The 12651-nt window shown below is 50.4% G+C and overlaps 1 protein-coding gene across 4 annotated transcripts in view; it reads right to left on the bottom strand.

The window, feature by feature from the left end:
• EVC2 (EvC ciliary complex subunit 2) overlaps nt 1–12651 on the bottom strand; it is a 118109-nt gene that overhangs the window by 41187 nt on the left and 64271 nt on the right. For 3 of the 4 annotated variants that reach the window (XM_032333809.1, XM_032333807.1, XM_032333806.1), the window contains exons 11-14: nt 7704–7943; nt 5349–5524; nt 2579–2738; nt 1137–1591 (exon numbers count right to left, since the gene is read on the bottom strand). In XM_032333809.1, the coding sequence (XP_032189700.1) occupies nt 1137–1591; nt 2579–2738; nt 5349–5524; nt 7704–7943 (1031 nt within the window). The remainder of the gene's footprint in view (nt 1–1136; nt 1592–2578; nt 2739–5348; nt 5525–7703; nt 7944–12651) is intronic. The other variant, XM_032333808.1, reaches the window with a different exon arrangement.

Raw genomic sequence — 12651 nt, 5'->3', positions numbered from 1 at the left:
TGGAGCAGAAAAACCAACAGAACTGGGTCCTTGATGGAATCATTGAGCCACTGAATCAAGATGGGAAGAATTTACCACTTGGCTCCTCCTTATAAAATAATTTCTTCATCTTATCTGCTGCTGGAAGCACCCTAAATGATGTAGTATTATTGTTTAAGGCAAGACAGATGAGGCGAAGGAGGTTAAGTAACTGTCCTACACTCAGACAGCAGGTGGTGGTGCTGGGATTTAAATCTAGGTTTTCTGGTCGACACTGGCCACATCTCACTCCAACTGACAGCTCCATACCAGCCTTGTTGGAACTCCTTCAGTTTCCAATCTGATGGGCCAGCCTCAACCAACTGCCAAAAGCTTTGTGGGTCCCTGCTACACCAGGAAATGTGTCCCATTTGGGCCACGTGGATCTCAGTCTGCATGGAGAGCTGGTAACTACTGTCAGGAGGGAAGGGCCGTGGGGCTCTGGCCCCTCCGACTTCAGCTGGTACTCATGGCTCTCATGGTGTCCCCGTGTCTTTAAAAACAGTAGCTGTGCCATATATCCAACGTTTCCTAGTATCACCTGGAGAGTGGGCCAGCTGCAGCCTCACTTCCTACTCCTACTCAGAAGTGATGTCATTACTCGGTTCTCCAGTTAAGAATGAAGCAAACAGCCCAAGCACTGAATCGGTGAAGGAAGGAAGGGATCAGTGCAGAAATGGTGAGGGTAAGGCCTCAAAGGAGGGCCCAGTATCACACGTCGTTGACATGTGGTGAAACCGAGCAGGCTCGGAATGCCCCCCGCTCCCGCTAGTTCTTTTCTCCAGTCCGCTCCCTGGGATAAGGCCCCTCTATCAAATGAGCTTCTGAGCAAGGGGGACCCACTGCAGTTCCTGCTTATGCAGGAGTGGTAGGTTCCAGCTGCCCCCCACTCCCATCACCACCTCCCATGGGAACCCGAGGCACCTCACCCACTTCTTGCTACACAGCTTGCCTCCCACCAGCCTTGGCTGCTCACACTGCGCGCCGGGGTACCCGGCGCCGCGAGTTCAGGTGAGCAAGGACCTGCGGTGAGCCTCCTGAGGGCAGGGCCGGCTGTCCCTACAACCCCCGCAGGCCCCGCCTTCCCTGGGGGCGGAGCGAGGAGTGGAGAAACTCACATGAAGATCAGGTGCTCCCAGCGTCTCAGCTCCGCCTGCTCCTCGGTTGACGCCTCCAGTGCGTCGTCCTTCAGTCTCTGCCTCACGCTCTGGACGCCCTCCTGGTCCCTGTCCCTCTCTTCACCCTCGAGCTGCTGGGCCCGGGAGGCCAGCTCCCGGCTGTGTTCCTCCAGGATCTGCTGCAGGAAGAGCCAGGGTACGCCACGTTTGAGCAGCTCCTGGGTCATCCCCGAGGTCTGTAGGCGCCGCAGCTCCTCGGTGGCCTTCTCGGACAGCGATAGCGTCAGGGCCCTGAGCTCCTCCAGGGCGGCCTGGTCCAGGCGCTCCTGCAGCCTCTCCAGCGCCGCGCCCTGCTCCGCCAGCAGGCTCCCCCACTGGCCCAGGTACTGGCCGGCATCCTCCGCAGCTCGCAGGGCCTCCCCGAGCGACAGCTGCTCCTTCCGCTGCTCCTTGTGCTGCAGGGGTTTCAAGGAGGAAAACTAAGCGGGGACAGGCTGGGTGTGCACAGCCCTCTGGGAAACGCGTGGAGACCCGCACGGGAGGCATGGGATGGAGACAGCCTTCTCCCAGCCATCACACACTTAGAAAGCTGTCCTTAAGAAAGGAACCCGAAATAGGGGCGCCTGGGTGGCTTAGTAAGTTCAGCGTCGGACTCCTGGTTTCAGCTCATGATCTCAGGGTCATGAGATCAAGCCCCACATGGGGCTCTGCACTCAGCCTGGGGAGTTGGCTTGGGATTCTCTCTCCTGCACTCTGCCCCTCCCCCTCTGCTCACATGCTCTCTAAAAGAAAGGAAGATAACCCCAAATAGAGCGAGAACTTCATCTGTTGAACATGTATTGGACCTGTACTTATTGAGCAGGTAAAGTCCAAGAATAGACCACTTGGGTTCCCAGCCTGGCTCCTCTGAGGACACACTAAGGGGCCCAACATGAAGGTCTAGAACTCTGTGCCTCCACATCCTCATCTGTAAAATGGGGCTGAGCTACCTCACAGAGTAGCTGGGGGGATTCAGTGAGTTGTTTAACACGTATGTGGTTCTCAGAGGCGCGCCCGGGGGTCAGAGTTCACGTCTGTGAACGTCTGCTGTTAATTCATATTCCGGGCGCAGAGGACCTTTGAGCTTATAGGGGAAAATAAACACCGTGAGATCTGTGACACACAAGTGAAATGAGGAGGTCAGGGGAGGACTTTCAGGAAGGCGAGCCCAGGTCAGAAGATCCCCCGAGAGAGAGCCACAGGTGTGAAGGTGCCACGGGGGATGAGGAAACGCAGACGAGCATAACAAAGATGTCTGTCGTGCTTTTATTTCACAGAGCACTTGCAGACGGTCTCTGTCCTGGGTTGGGAGGACATGGGATGGTCCAGGTGGCCAAACACGGTCAGCTCTGACCGTCAGAGAAATGTGGCCTTGGGCCCCACAGATGTCACTGCTCACATACCTTTTGGAGCATCTCTCGTCTTCTCTTCAGGATCAGTTTTTGGCGCAGCTTCTTTTTCTCCTGCTTTAAGTCATTGTCCAGCTTCTGTCTGATGGAAAAGACTTCGGTCTGAGCGCGCCCCAGCAGCGCCTCCGTCTGCTCTTCATCCAGGTACCCCGCTCTAGGAGAGACGCAGGAGGATGACACACCCTCCACACCCAGCCTTGGCCCGACTGCTGCGGTGGCTGCACGTTCCTCTCTGTCTTCGTTTGGGCTGATCAGGGAAAGTCTTTACCCGGAAGGAGGAGCAGCAGAACAGGCAGCTGAGACAGTCCCAGAATACAGGAAGGACAAGGCTGGCATCCCTAGAGACTTGCCCAGAAAGCTCGACGTCAGAAATCACCTGTTCGGGCAGAAACTGGGCAAGAGCTCTGGAAGAAAGTGGCACCCTGAGAACCACGGCGCTCTAGGTACAGTTTTCCAAGAGGAGACAGTGGGTTTGGAATTGGGGGTGGTGGGACTGTCACCAGCAAAGTCCAAGAGGTAAATGTTGGGAATATCCTATAGGGTTAATTCTTCACACTAACCTGGCTAGCCACAGGGCACCCACATTAAACACTGAGCACAGAGGCATCTGGGAGGGCGATTCCAGGAGAGATTAGCACTCAAATTATGGGACCGCCCTCCCCAATGTTGGGGGGGGGCACCGGCGAATCCAGTAAAGGACTGAATAGAACAAAAGGTGGAGGAAGGAGGAAACTGCCCCCTTCTCCTGCTTCAGGGCTTCCGGCTGGACACCTCCTCTCACTTTCTCCTGTCCTCGGACAGGGATCCCCCGGTTCTCAGGCCTCTGGACTCAAGACTGAACTACACCACTGGCTTTCGAGAGCATTCCAGAGTCTCCAGCTGGCACAGGGCAGGTGGTAAAAGTCCTCAGCCTCTGTAGTTATGTGCACCAAGCCCTCATATCTATCTCACTGCTTGTTTTTCTGGAGAAGCCTGAGTGACACAGTCTGTTACTATCACTATCACCAAGACTATTCCCGGTCTATCTGCTTCACTGGGCTGGGTCTCCTGCTTGGCATAGGGTAGATATCTATGGAAGCTTCTTGAAGGAATGAATAGGTAACGGAATGAATGATGGATACATACTTAAGAAATGTAAGTCTGGGGGCACCTGGATGGCTCAGTGGGTTGAGCCTCTGCCTTCAGCTCAGGTCCTGATCTCAGGGTCCTGGGATCCAGCCCCACATCGGGCTCTCTGCTTAGCAGGGAGCCTGCTTCCCCCTCTCTCTCTGCCTGCCTCTCTGCCTACTTATGATCACTCTCTCTCTGTCAAATAAATAAATAAAATCTTTAAAAAAAAAAAAAAAAGAAAGAAAAAGAAATGTAAGTCTGTGCCAACTTTAAACTTTTTTATATTTTTAAAATATTTTATTTATTTGAGAGAGAAGAGACAGACAGAGACAGCACATGAGTGGGTAGAGGAGCAGAGAGAAAGGGAGAGGCAAAGTGTGAGAATCTTAAGCAGACCGGGCAGAGTGCAGAGCCGGCATGGGGCTTGATCTCATGACCCTGAGATCATGATCCCAGCAGAAACCAAGAGTGGGATGCTTAGCCGACTGAGCCACACAGCCCCCAGATGTCCCTGTGCCAAATTTTTAAAATAGAACTTAAAAATCAGAGGTAAAATACACCTCCCTGCCAACTGTTCCCAGTGGTACAACCAGCTGTCAGGTGCTTTGGTTCAAGGCCAGGAACTGTTTCTTTCACTTGAGTGAAAATTAATCACGAGTGTCAAGGCAACGGCAGTGACGAATTCATTAGCATCTTCAGGTAGCGAGCGTTCAAGTACACCGCACCTTACAGAGAATCCTCATTAAACTGAGCGAGAGAGCCACAGAGTCCTAATAAAATCACCAAGGTGACAGAACCAATTCCTAAAACCACAGAGTGGTCTGGGAAAGCTGACTTCATAGGCATGCCTCTATTTATTTTAGAGCTTCCCATAACCAAAGAGAATAAAAGTCCTTGTTTGCAAGTAAGCATCCCAAAGACCAGCTGGGAACAAAGGTCAGAGAGGGGCCAAGGCTGCCTTGCTCTGAGCCTGCATGACCACTGACCGCATGGTTCCCCGGGTCCTGCAGAGAAAAATCGGGAACAACATACAACAAGCGTCTGTGCATTTGGACTTCACTGCCAAGGTGAATACAAGAGCTGGCAGAGTGTCTGTGCTCAAGGGGAAGCGGGCCCTCCCACCACTGAGCAGACATAAGCCTCCTCCACCGATTTCTTAGGGAAATGTAGGGGATTTCCTTTAAAATGACTCCAGGTTGAGGGGGGCATGTGGGTGGCTCAGTTGGTGCCTTGAACTCAGGTCACGATCTCAGGGTCTTGGGATCGAGCCCTGCTCAGTGGGGAGCCCGCTTCTCCCTCTCCCTCTGCTGCTCCCCCTGCTTGTGCTCTCTTGCTCTCTTTGTCAAATAAATAAATAAAATACTTTAAAAAAAAAAAAAAAAGATGACTCTGGGTAGAGCTATAGAGTGACATCAGGGTTGGCCACTGAGGCTGAATGAAGGGCACAAGGAAGGTTCACCGCATGGCTGTCCCAGTTATCATAAAGGTCTTAGAAATTCTACTGCGCAAAAGATTCTTACGCCTAGAGAATTCTCAAGGAGTAAGTTAGGAGCCGTCAGTGCATTCGCTGACCGAGCGGCATGGGGGGTCTCTAAGGAGGACAGCAGGGCAAGGCCTTTCTTGTGCATCCTCTGGGATGGTTTTTGAGTCTTACCGCTCATGTTTCTGGATGAACAGGTTGAGCTGAGCATCAGCAGCACTCAGAAGGCCCTGTACACGGGTCTCTGACGACTGCATGTTCTGAACCAAGTACTCCCTGTGGCCAAATCTCTTACTTAGATGGTATCTCTTACTGGCCTGGAGAAAATCCATTAGCTCTTCTAATTTCTCCTGTTTAAAAAAAAAAAAAATCAAGAAAATATGCCTGATTAAAATTTAGAGACTGTTCTTTCTAGACCCATCAAGTATTACCTTTCCTTCCCGAAGAAAACACACAGGCATAGAACCATGGGGATTAACACCTTAAAATGCCCCGTTCTTAACAAAGGCTTAGAAGAAAATGACCTATTAATAAGGAATGAGAGCTTGGAAAAGTGCTTTCTAGACCCAGAGTTAGGACTTGTCAAAACAACGTTACTGCCCTAGGAAAGGGGATACAAAGCTCACCCAGTCACTCAGCCTTCGCCCACAGGGCTCTCAAAACCCAGCACCGACATGGGTGCTATGTTCTGGGATAAATCAGCCATCAGCCCTGACCCCCAGAACTTCCACACTCATGGAGGAGATGGAAATCAAGATAATGAACCCCAAACAAAAGACAGAGATAATCTACCTTACACTGGGGAGTCTTCTCTGGGCCCTGCACTGGGCTCAGAGCGTTTCATGCCTTATTTAACTTAATGTAGAGAGAGAGTACTATTATCCCCATTTCACAGATGAGGAAACTGAGTCTGCATCGTACTCCTGGTAGGTGGTGAAGCAGGGATTCGAACTCAGTAATCTAATTCCAGCACCTGTGCTCTAGCATCATAGTAGCCTGCTCCAAAATGCAGCTATGATCAGTGGCGTGGCAATCAGACCAGTAGTAATTAAAACATTAGCCCAAGTGGAATATCATCGCCCTGATTGGCTCTGCTGTCTTTTCCCATCTGTGGAAATGGTCTCCCTGCAGTGGGCCACCAAAAAGATCAATGCTCTGTTCAGCAAGATACGTATGATGCCACGGACAGTCTCCTCTCTAACCAAAGATGTGGGATCTCCAGTTCTTGATGCCTGGGAACGTGCACTGTCCAGACAGTGAAAAGCAGAATGGCCGGTCAGATGTGGCTGAATACTGGTATCTCCCTGACTCGCTGGCAGCAGAATCCATATAACGGGAATACGGAGGCAATATTCCTATTCTCCACAAAACCAGATCCATGGGAACCGCTGGCTTGTGCTCATAAGGAGACGCAGAGCTGCTGTCTTCCAATACCCCAGCAGCTGGGGACAAAGACGCCTGTGTCCTGCTACCATTATCACCCGTGGGTGTCTCCTTCTTGACTCCGTTATGACTGACAATCACACATTCAAGCTCGAATGTCCTGGGGTTGAGAATCAACCACTGGCCATCACGAGGAGAAAAATGACGGCAAAATCCATCAAGACCCACATGATGCCTTAGGGTCTGCATGCCCACCTGGGAATAGAATTCTTGCTCTAGTTACTCTCACTGAGGTTGGAGCAGGAAAAAACTAGAGCAAAATGGAGAGGCTGGCTCGTTCTCTCTATGCTCCGTGCCTCCCAAGAGTGGCTCCCTCATCCCGCAAGACTCACTTTCGGGAGACTTTGGGGGATGGTCACTCGATCTCCTCTGGCACAGCCCTGCTCCTCACCACCCTCACCCCAGGGGGACGCGAGATCTGCTACTGGACCGCACACCAGTGATTTCACACTGGAGGTGTACATGTGTGTGTAAAATACTCCACACGGGCCCAAGAAATCACCAACAATGATGATGGCCTTGAATCAACTATTTTTGCTACCGTTTAGTAATTAATTCCATTTGGATTAATAATATTCACACTCAGACTGACACATAAGAGCACACACAGAGGCCCCCAGGCATCTGCAGACATGGACTGCAAGGCCCGGGTCTACACGAACACACACACACACACACATGCAGAGGCATATGTATATTTATGTGTTTTCCACTAACATATGGTTTCAATGTATATTGTGCCAAGCGCAGGCTTTCCGAGCATTAGGTCTATTATTCCATTTTACATGTGATGAACCTGGGGCTCAGGAAAGTCAGGCCGTTCGCCTAAAGTCACAGAGCTGATGGCCGGTGGAACTGGAAATCAAATCCAAGTCAGCCTGAGTCCCAGGCCTGGGCTTCAAGTTATTAATGGCCCCGTTTATTGGAAACTCATCTGCACGTCCAGAGGCAGAAGGAAAAGGTGGTGGTGCATTCATGCTCCACAACCAAGAGAAGAGACAGGACAGAGTCCGGGAGAGGAGAAATCACCGGCATGGTTATGGGAAGTCACACTCCCATCGCCACGAGCCTGACCTGAAGCCTTACCTGTATGTTGGCATAATCCTGCAGGAGCATTCTAGCTGCCTCAGGCTTTAGTTCCCCCTGGAAAATAGCACTTTTTATCTGGGTAAAGAAGATATTGTGCAGTTCATTCCTTTGGAAAATGGCCAGCTGCCGGTGAGCCTTGGCAAAGTCCTCCTCCTGCTGCAGAGCCAGCGATCTCCTCAGGTGCACCTGTTCCAGGCCGTGAAGGGTCCTCAGGAGGCCGTTACATTCCACAGAAGACTGTGGGCAGAGGGGGCAGCAGGTGAGAGATGACACACCCACAGGCACGCACGGGCACACCCAGGCAATATGCAAGCACACACATGCACACAGGCACACACCATGCATATATACACATGCATGCACATACATGTGCCCGTATGCAAGTGCAAAGGCATGCACGTGCATGAACACACACATGCATGAACACACACACACATAGCAACAGTGTGCACACACACACACATGTGTACAGGCACATGCATGCATGCACGAGCACATAGCAAATATGCATGTACATGGGAATACTGTGCACTTCCACAGCACCACAGTGCATACACACATGCAAATGTATATACGCACATGCATGCATACATGTGTGAACACAGCACTGCTGTGTGTGCCTGCACATGCATACACAGATGCACATGCTTATATGTACACACAACACAGCGCATGCACACACATGCATGAACATAGTGCATACCCATATGGCAAATACACATGTGCACAACAATGCATACAAACATGCACATGTATACAGGCACACACATGCATACATGCACACAGCAAATACACATGCACACAGCAACACAGTGCATAAACATCATGCACACATGCACAGAGCAGTGCATAGTGCATACACACGTGTACACATGCACAGCACATATATACACTCGCAGCACACAATGCATACACACATAAGCACATGCGCACACATGCATGAGCATAGTGCACATGCACATGGAAAATATACATGTACACAGCAACACACCAGTACATACACACATGCACATGTATATAGGTACACACATGCATACACATACGAGCACACAATATACATGCACATAGCAACACAGTGTGCACAGGTGCATACATGCATACACACATCAATGTATAGTGCACACACAGCACATATACACACACAGCAGCACACAGTGCATACACACATGCACAACAACACACAGGAAACATACTCATGTGGAACACACACATGTCCCACACTGGCAATGATAAAGCCGCTAAGCTCTGGGAAATACTGCAGCACCCTGTCCTTCCCTGCTATCTTATTGCTTTTCAGAGCAGTCTCAAAGCAGAAAACTCACAGGGATAGAAATTTGCAAATCAAAACTGCCTGAAAATAGTCTGCAAAATGGAAACATTAACAGATCATGCTGTTAGACTCTCCCACTTATTTCCATCATCTTTTGCACTTGACTTAGTTGAAGAGAAAAATACCTGAAATCAAGCCAAAGTTGAGATGATTTGGGTAAGAAAGGAGGCAGAGTCATTAAGAAATGGCTCCTGGATGCCTGTAATGTGCTCAGGATGAAGGTAAGAAGGAGGAGACATGCCAGCACTGGGTTCCTGGTACCTTCTCACTCCGGCTAGTGCAAAAGACTCATGCCCCAGGAGGGGAGTGCAGTTAATTCCTCCTGGGAAGGAAGAGTTCTAAGACAGCCCTCTGATACCTGGCTGTGCTGTCCACATTGTATAAATCCTCCCCCATTGAGTGTGGGCATAAACTCTGAATGCGACGGGACCATCAGCCCATGATCTGGTTATTACACGGTAAAAGTGAAGAGATCTTGATGATGTAATTGAGGTCCCTAATCAGTAGACTCTGAGCTAACCAGAGGAGAAATGATCCTGGGTCTGACTTAAGGAGGAACTGGGCCTTCCTGAACTGAGAGACATTCTCCTGCTGGCCTTGAAGAATTGAGAACAGCCGATGGAGAAGGGAAGCCTGCAGGAGCTGAGGGCCTCGGTCCACATTGCAAGGTGAGTTCCGTGCATAAATGAGTGAGCTGGGATCAGGGCACTGAGCACCAGACAGCCCAAATGAAGCCCAGATTTCAGGCCTCTGAGACCAGGCAGATAACCCAGCTAAGCTGTGTCCAGACTGCTGGCCATAGAAAGAGATGGTAAGTGGGTGTTATTTTTAAGTTGCTGAATGTGTGGCGATTTGGGACGTAGCCACAGTCCACGTCAGGTGAAGAAATACACGGTCCAAGGAGCTATGGGTTTTTCCCCAGCTCTCAGCAGTGCCAGGAGAGGAGAGGAGATGAAACCAAATCTTCAGGCTCCTCGTTCTAGAGTCCCACAGATGATGGACATGTTGGTGGAGCAAAGTCAAGGGAAGGTGTCTGTGTCCCTGAGGAGAAGGGCACAGCCATTCGAGGGGTCAAGGTCAAGAGACTATGGTCTCAGTGGCTGTGCAGGCTAAGTGGGAACCCAGGAAAGTCAGAGGGTGGTGAGGACAGACGGAGAGGCCTATACTTCCTCCAGATCAGGGACCAGAGCACCATATGCCCACTGACACTCAGGGCTGTCGGGGACCCACGTTGCTAAGCACGCAGACCTACCATCTCCACTTCCGATCACTCAAAGAAGCCTTATAAAGGTGATTTCTAACTTCCCAGCTCCTTTGCCTTACCTTTCAATTTATTCAGAATCTGGCCCACAAAGAAGAGTGCTACTTTGAGAGGGCCCCCCAAAAGGCTGGCAGCCAACACATGACAATCCCTGCCCTCAGGGTACAGCACAGCCTCAGCCCCCAAGCTCCAGAACTCCCTCCTGCCCAGAGCTCCGGGGGGGGGGGGGGGGCTCCGTGGTATTCATGGTTTGCCTCGGTCACCAGGAAACAACCTGGCCTTTTTGCAAAGCTGATTTTATAAGCGGGATTGGATCAGACTTCTGTGAGTCACTCTTCTGGACAGAGTGGTTGTTCACAGCTTTTATCTGCAGTACAGAATGCGGTTCCCCCACAGCCAGGAGGGGGCCAGGCCCCTGACTCTGGGAGCGCAGGGACATTCTGCTGCTCAGGGAGGGGTTGGAACCCCGTGAGGCTGATTCATTCATCAATGTGACCTTCTCTCCTGGCAGTATGAAATTCGACAAGCCGCAAACCTCAATTTATTTTAATTAACAGGAATGAAAGATGGGATGAGATCCATATAGCTTTTCACAGCCAGGACAAAAAGTGCATGTGCACACACGGAAATCCCAAGATAAAGTTATTTGTCCTTGTTTAGATTTATATTTCTGAAGAATAAGGCATGAGGCAATGATATGCTTGTGTCATGGTTAAATACTCCCTAACACGAATTTATGATGGGAGCCCCTCTCAACTCCTCTACACTGGCCTCCTGAGGGGTCCAGAGACCTGCAGAAATATGTTCACCCCCTGACCTATTTCAATCCCCTGGAGGCACAGATGAGAAGGCTATGCCATAAAGCAGGGGGACACCCACACCCTGCCACAAAGGGCCTGCAGGAGCAAGGCAACTTGTGGATGGAAGTGAGAGACTGGTCCTGGTATGAGAGTGGTGGAGAGTGGGGCAAAGTGGAGAACAAGGCCTGCCTATAGGGCCAGTCACGACTCAGCCCACCAAAGAGGGCTCTGCAGGAATTTGGACACAGTGCAGTACATCTCCCATTTCATGAGAAGCTGGAAGTCTGCATTTTTACATGAAGTCTTATACTGTAAATATTGGCAACAAATATGCATTTTTAAAGACATACTGAAGTCATGGTCACAGACTCCAACTCCCCATTGAACTTTCGACTACAATGGACTTCACAGGGAAATGAGGCATGTTTATCCCCTGGTTTTCAGTGCTCCCTAAAAAGTAACTTATCCTGTGGAGAGAATAGGGGGGAACATAGAATCAGAGGTCTGGGCCAGGTTGTTCCAGAGCAACTTGCCATTGTTGACTCTGCATCATCAAAAATGTGAGACTGCAACAGAAAATTGTGTCTGTACTAAATTATACTCCCGGTACTCAGCTTAGCAAGATGCCCAATTGTAAAAATTGTATCTCCAACGGCAGGATGGGGAAACTGAGACCCAGGAGGACCGAGCCAATGCACCTTCTGCAAGAAGAGAGTGAGGATCTGAACCCAAGCTGTCTCTGCGCAGTCCAGGGTCACCACCACTCTCCCCAAGGCCTCTCAACAGAGACACACTTTAAAAACCCTATGAGATGACACAGGCATTTAAATGTGGACAGATTTCCTCTCTAATTAGTAGAATTCCTACACTCTAATCAAGAAACCTGATTCTGCTCAGTTTTCTTAAAAAATAAAAAATGAATGTTTGTTGGAGTAATATGTCCAAAATATTTCCTTACCTTTTATTTAAAGTTGACTATGATAAATATACAGATAAGTTACAAGGTCATTGGCAGTTTTGTAAGATGGAGTGGCTTGCAAGGGCTGGAAGAGAAATACCTCTATTGACGTTGCCATTTAGATGCTACTTTTGGCAGCACATTGACTCAGATAAGGCGACTGGTCTGAACGGGGTGACCCATGGGACCCCGAGTGATGGCGGCCTCCTGCTGCAAGCCAGCAGACTGGGGAGTGGGGGCAGGTGCACAGGGAAGCAGGAGCACCCTGTCCCGCCATCCCTCCTCGTGGCCCTAAGACCTGTGCCAGGATTTGGGAAACACTTAAAACTACATTGTTTCAAGGAGCCTTTAGTTTGCTAAAGGCAGAAGCCCAGCAGGATGCATTACCCAGGCCCACAGCAGTGAGGGCGTATGACACACCATTGCACCACGCGGGTGGGAAGGTGCGGGGTGGGTGCATGCTGCCTGGGTCCTCGTCTTGGCCCCAGCCATGTGTCCACAGGTAGGGGACCTTCTCTGAATCTGTTTCCTAAGCTGGAAAAGTGGGATCCGGTCAATTCCCACCTCACCGAGGTGATGTGAAGATCTGAATAGAA

This window comes from Mustela erminea, chromosome 2, assembly GCF_009829155.1.
Source record: "Mustela erminea isolate mMusErm1 chromosome 2, mMusErm1.Pri, whole genome shotgun sequence".
Lineage (NCBI taxonomy): Eukaryota > Metazoa > Chordata > Mammalia > Carnivora > Mustelidae > Mustela > Mustela erminea.
Note: the sequence above shows the minus strand (reverse complement) of the source record. Positions and strands in the feature narration are given on the sequence as shown.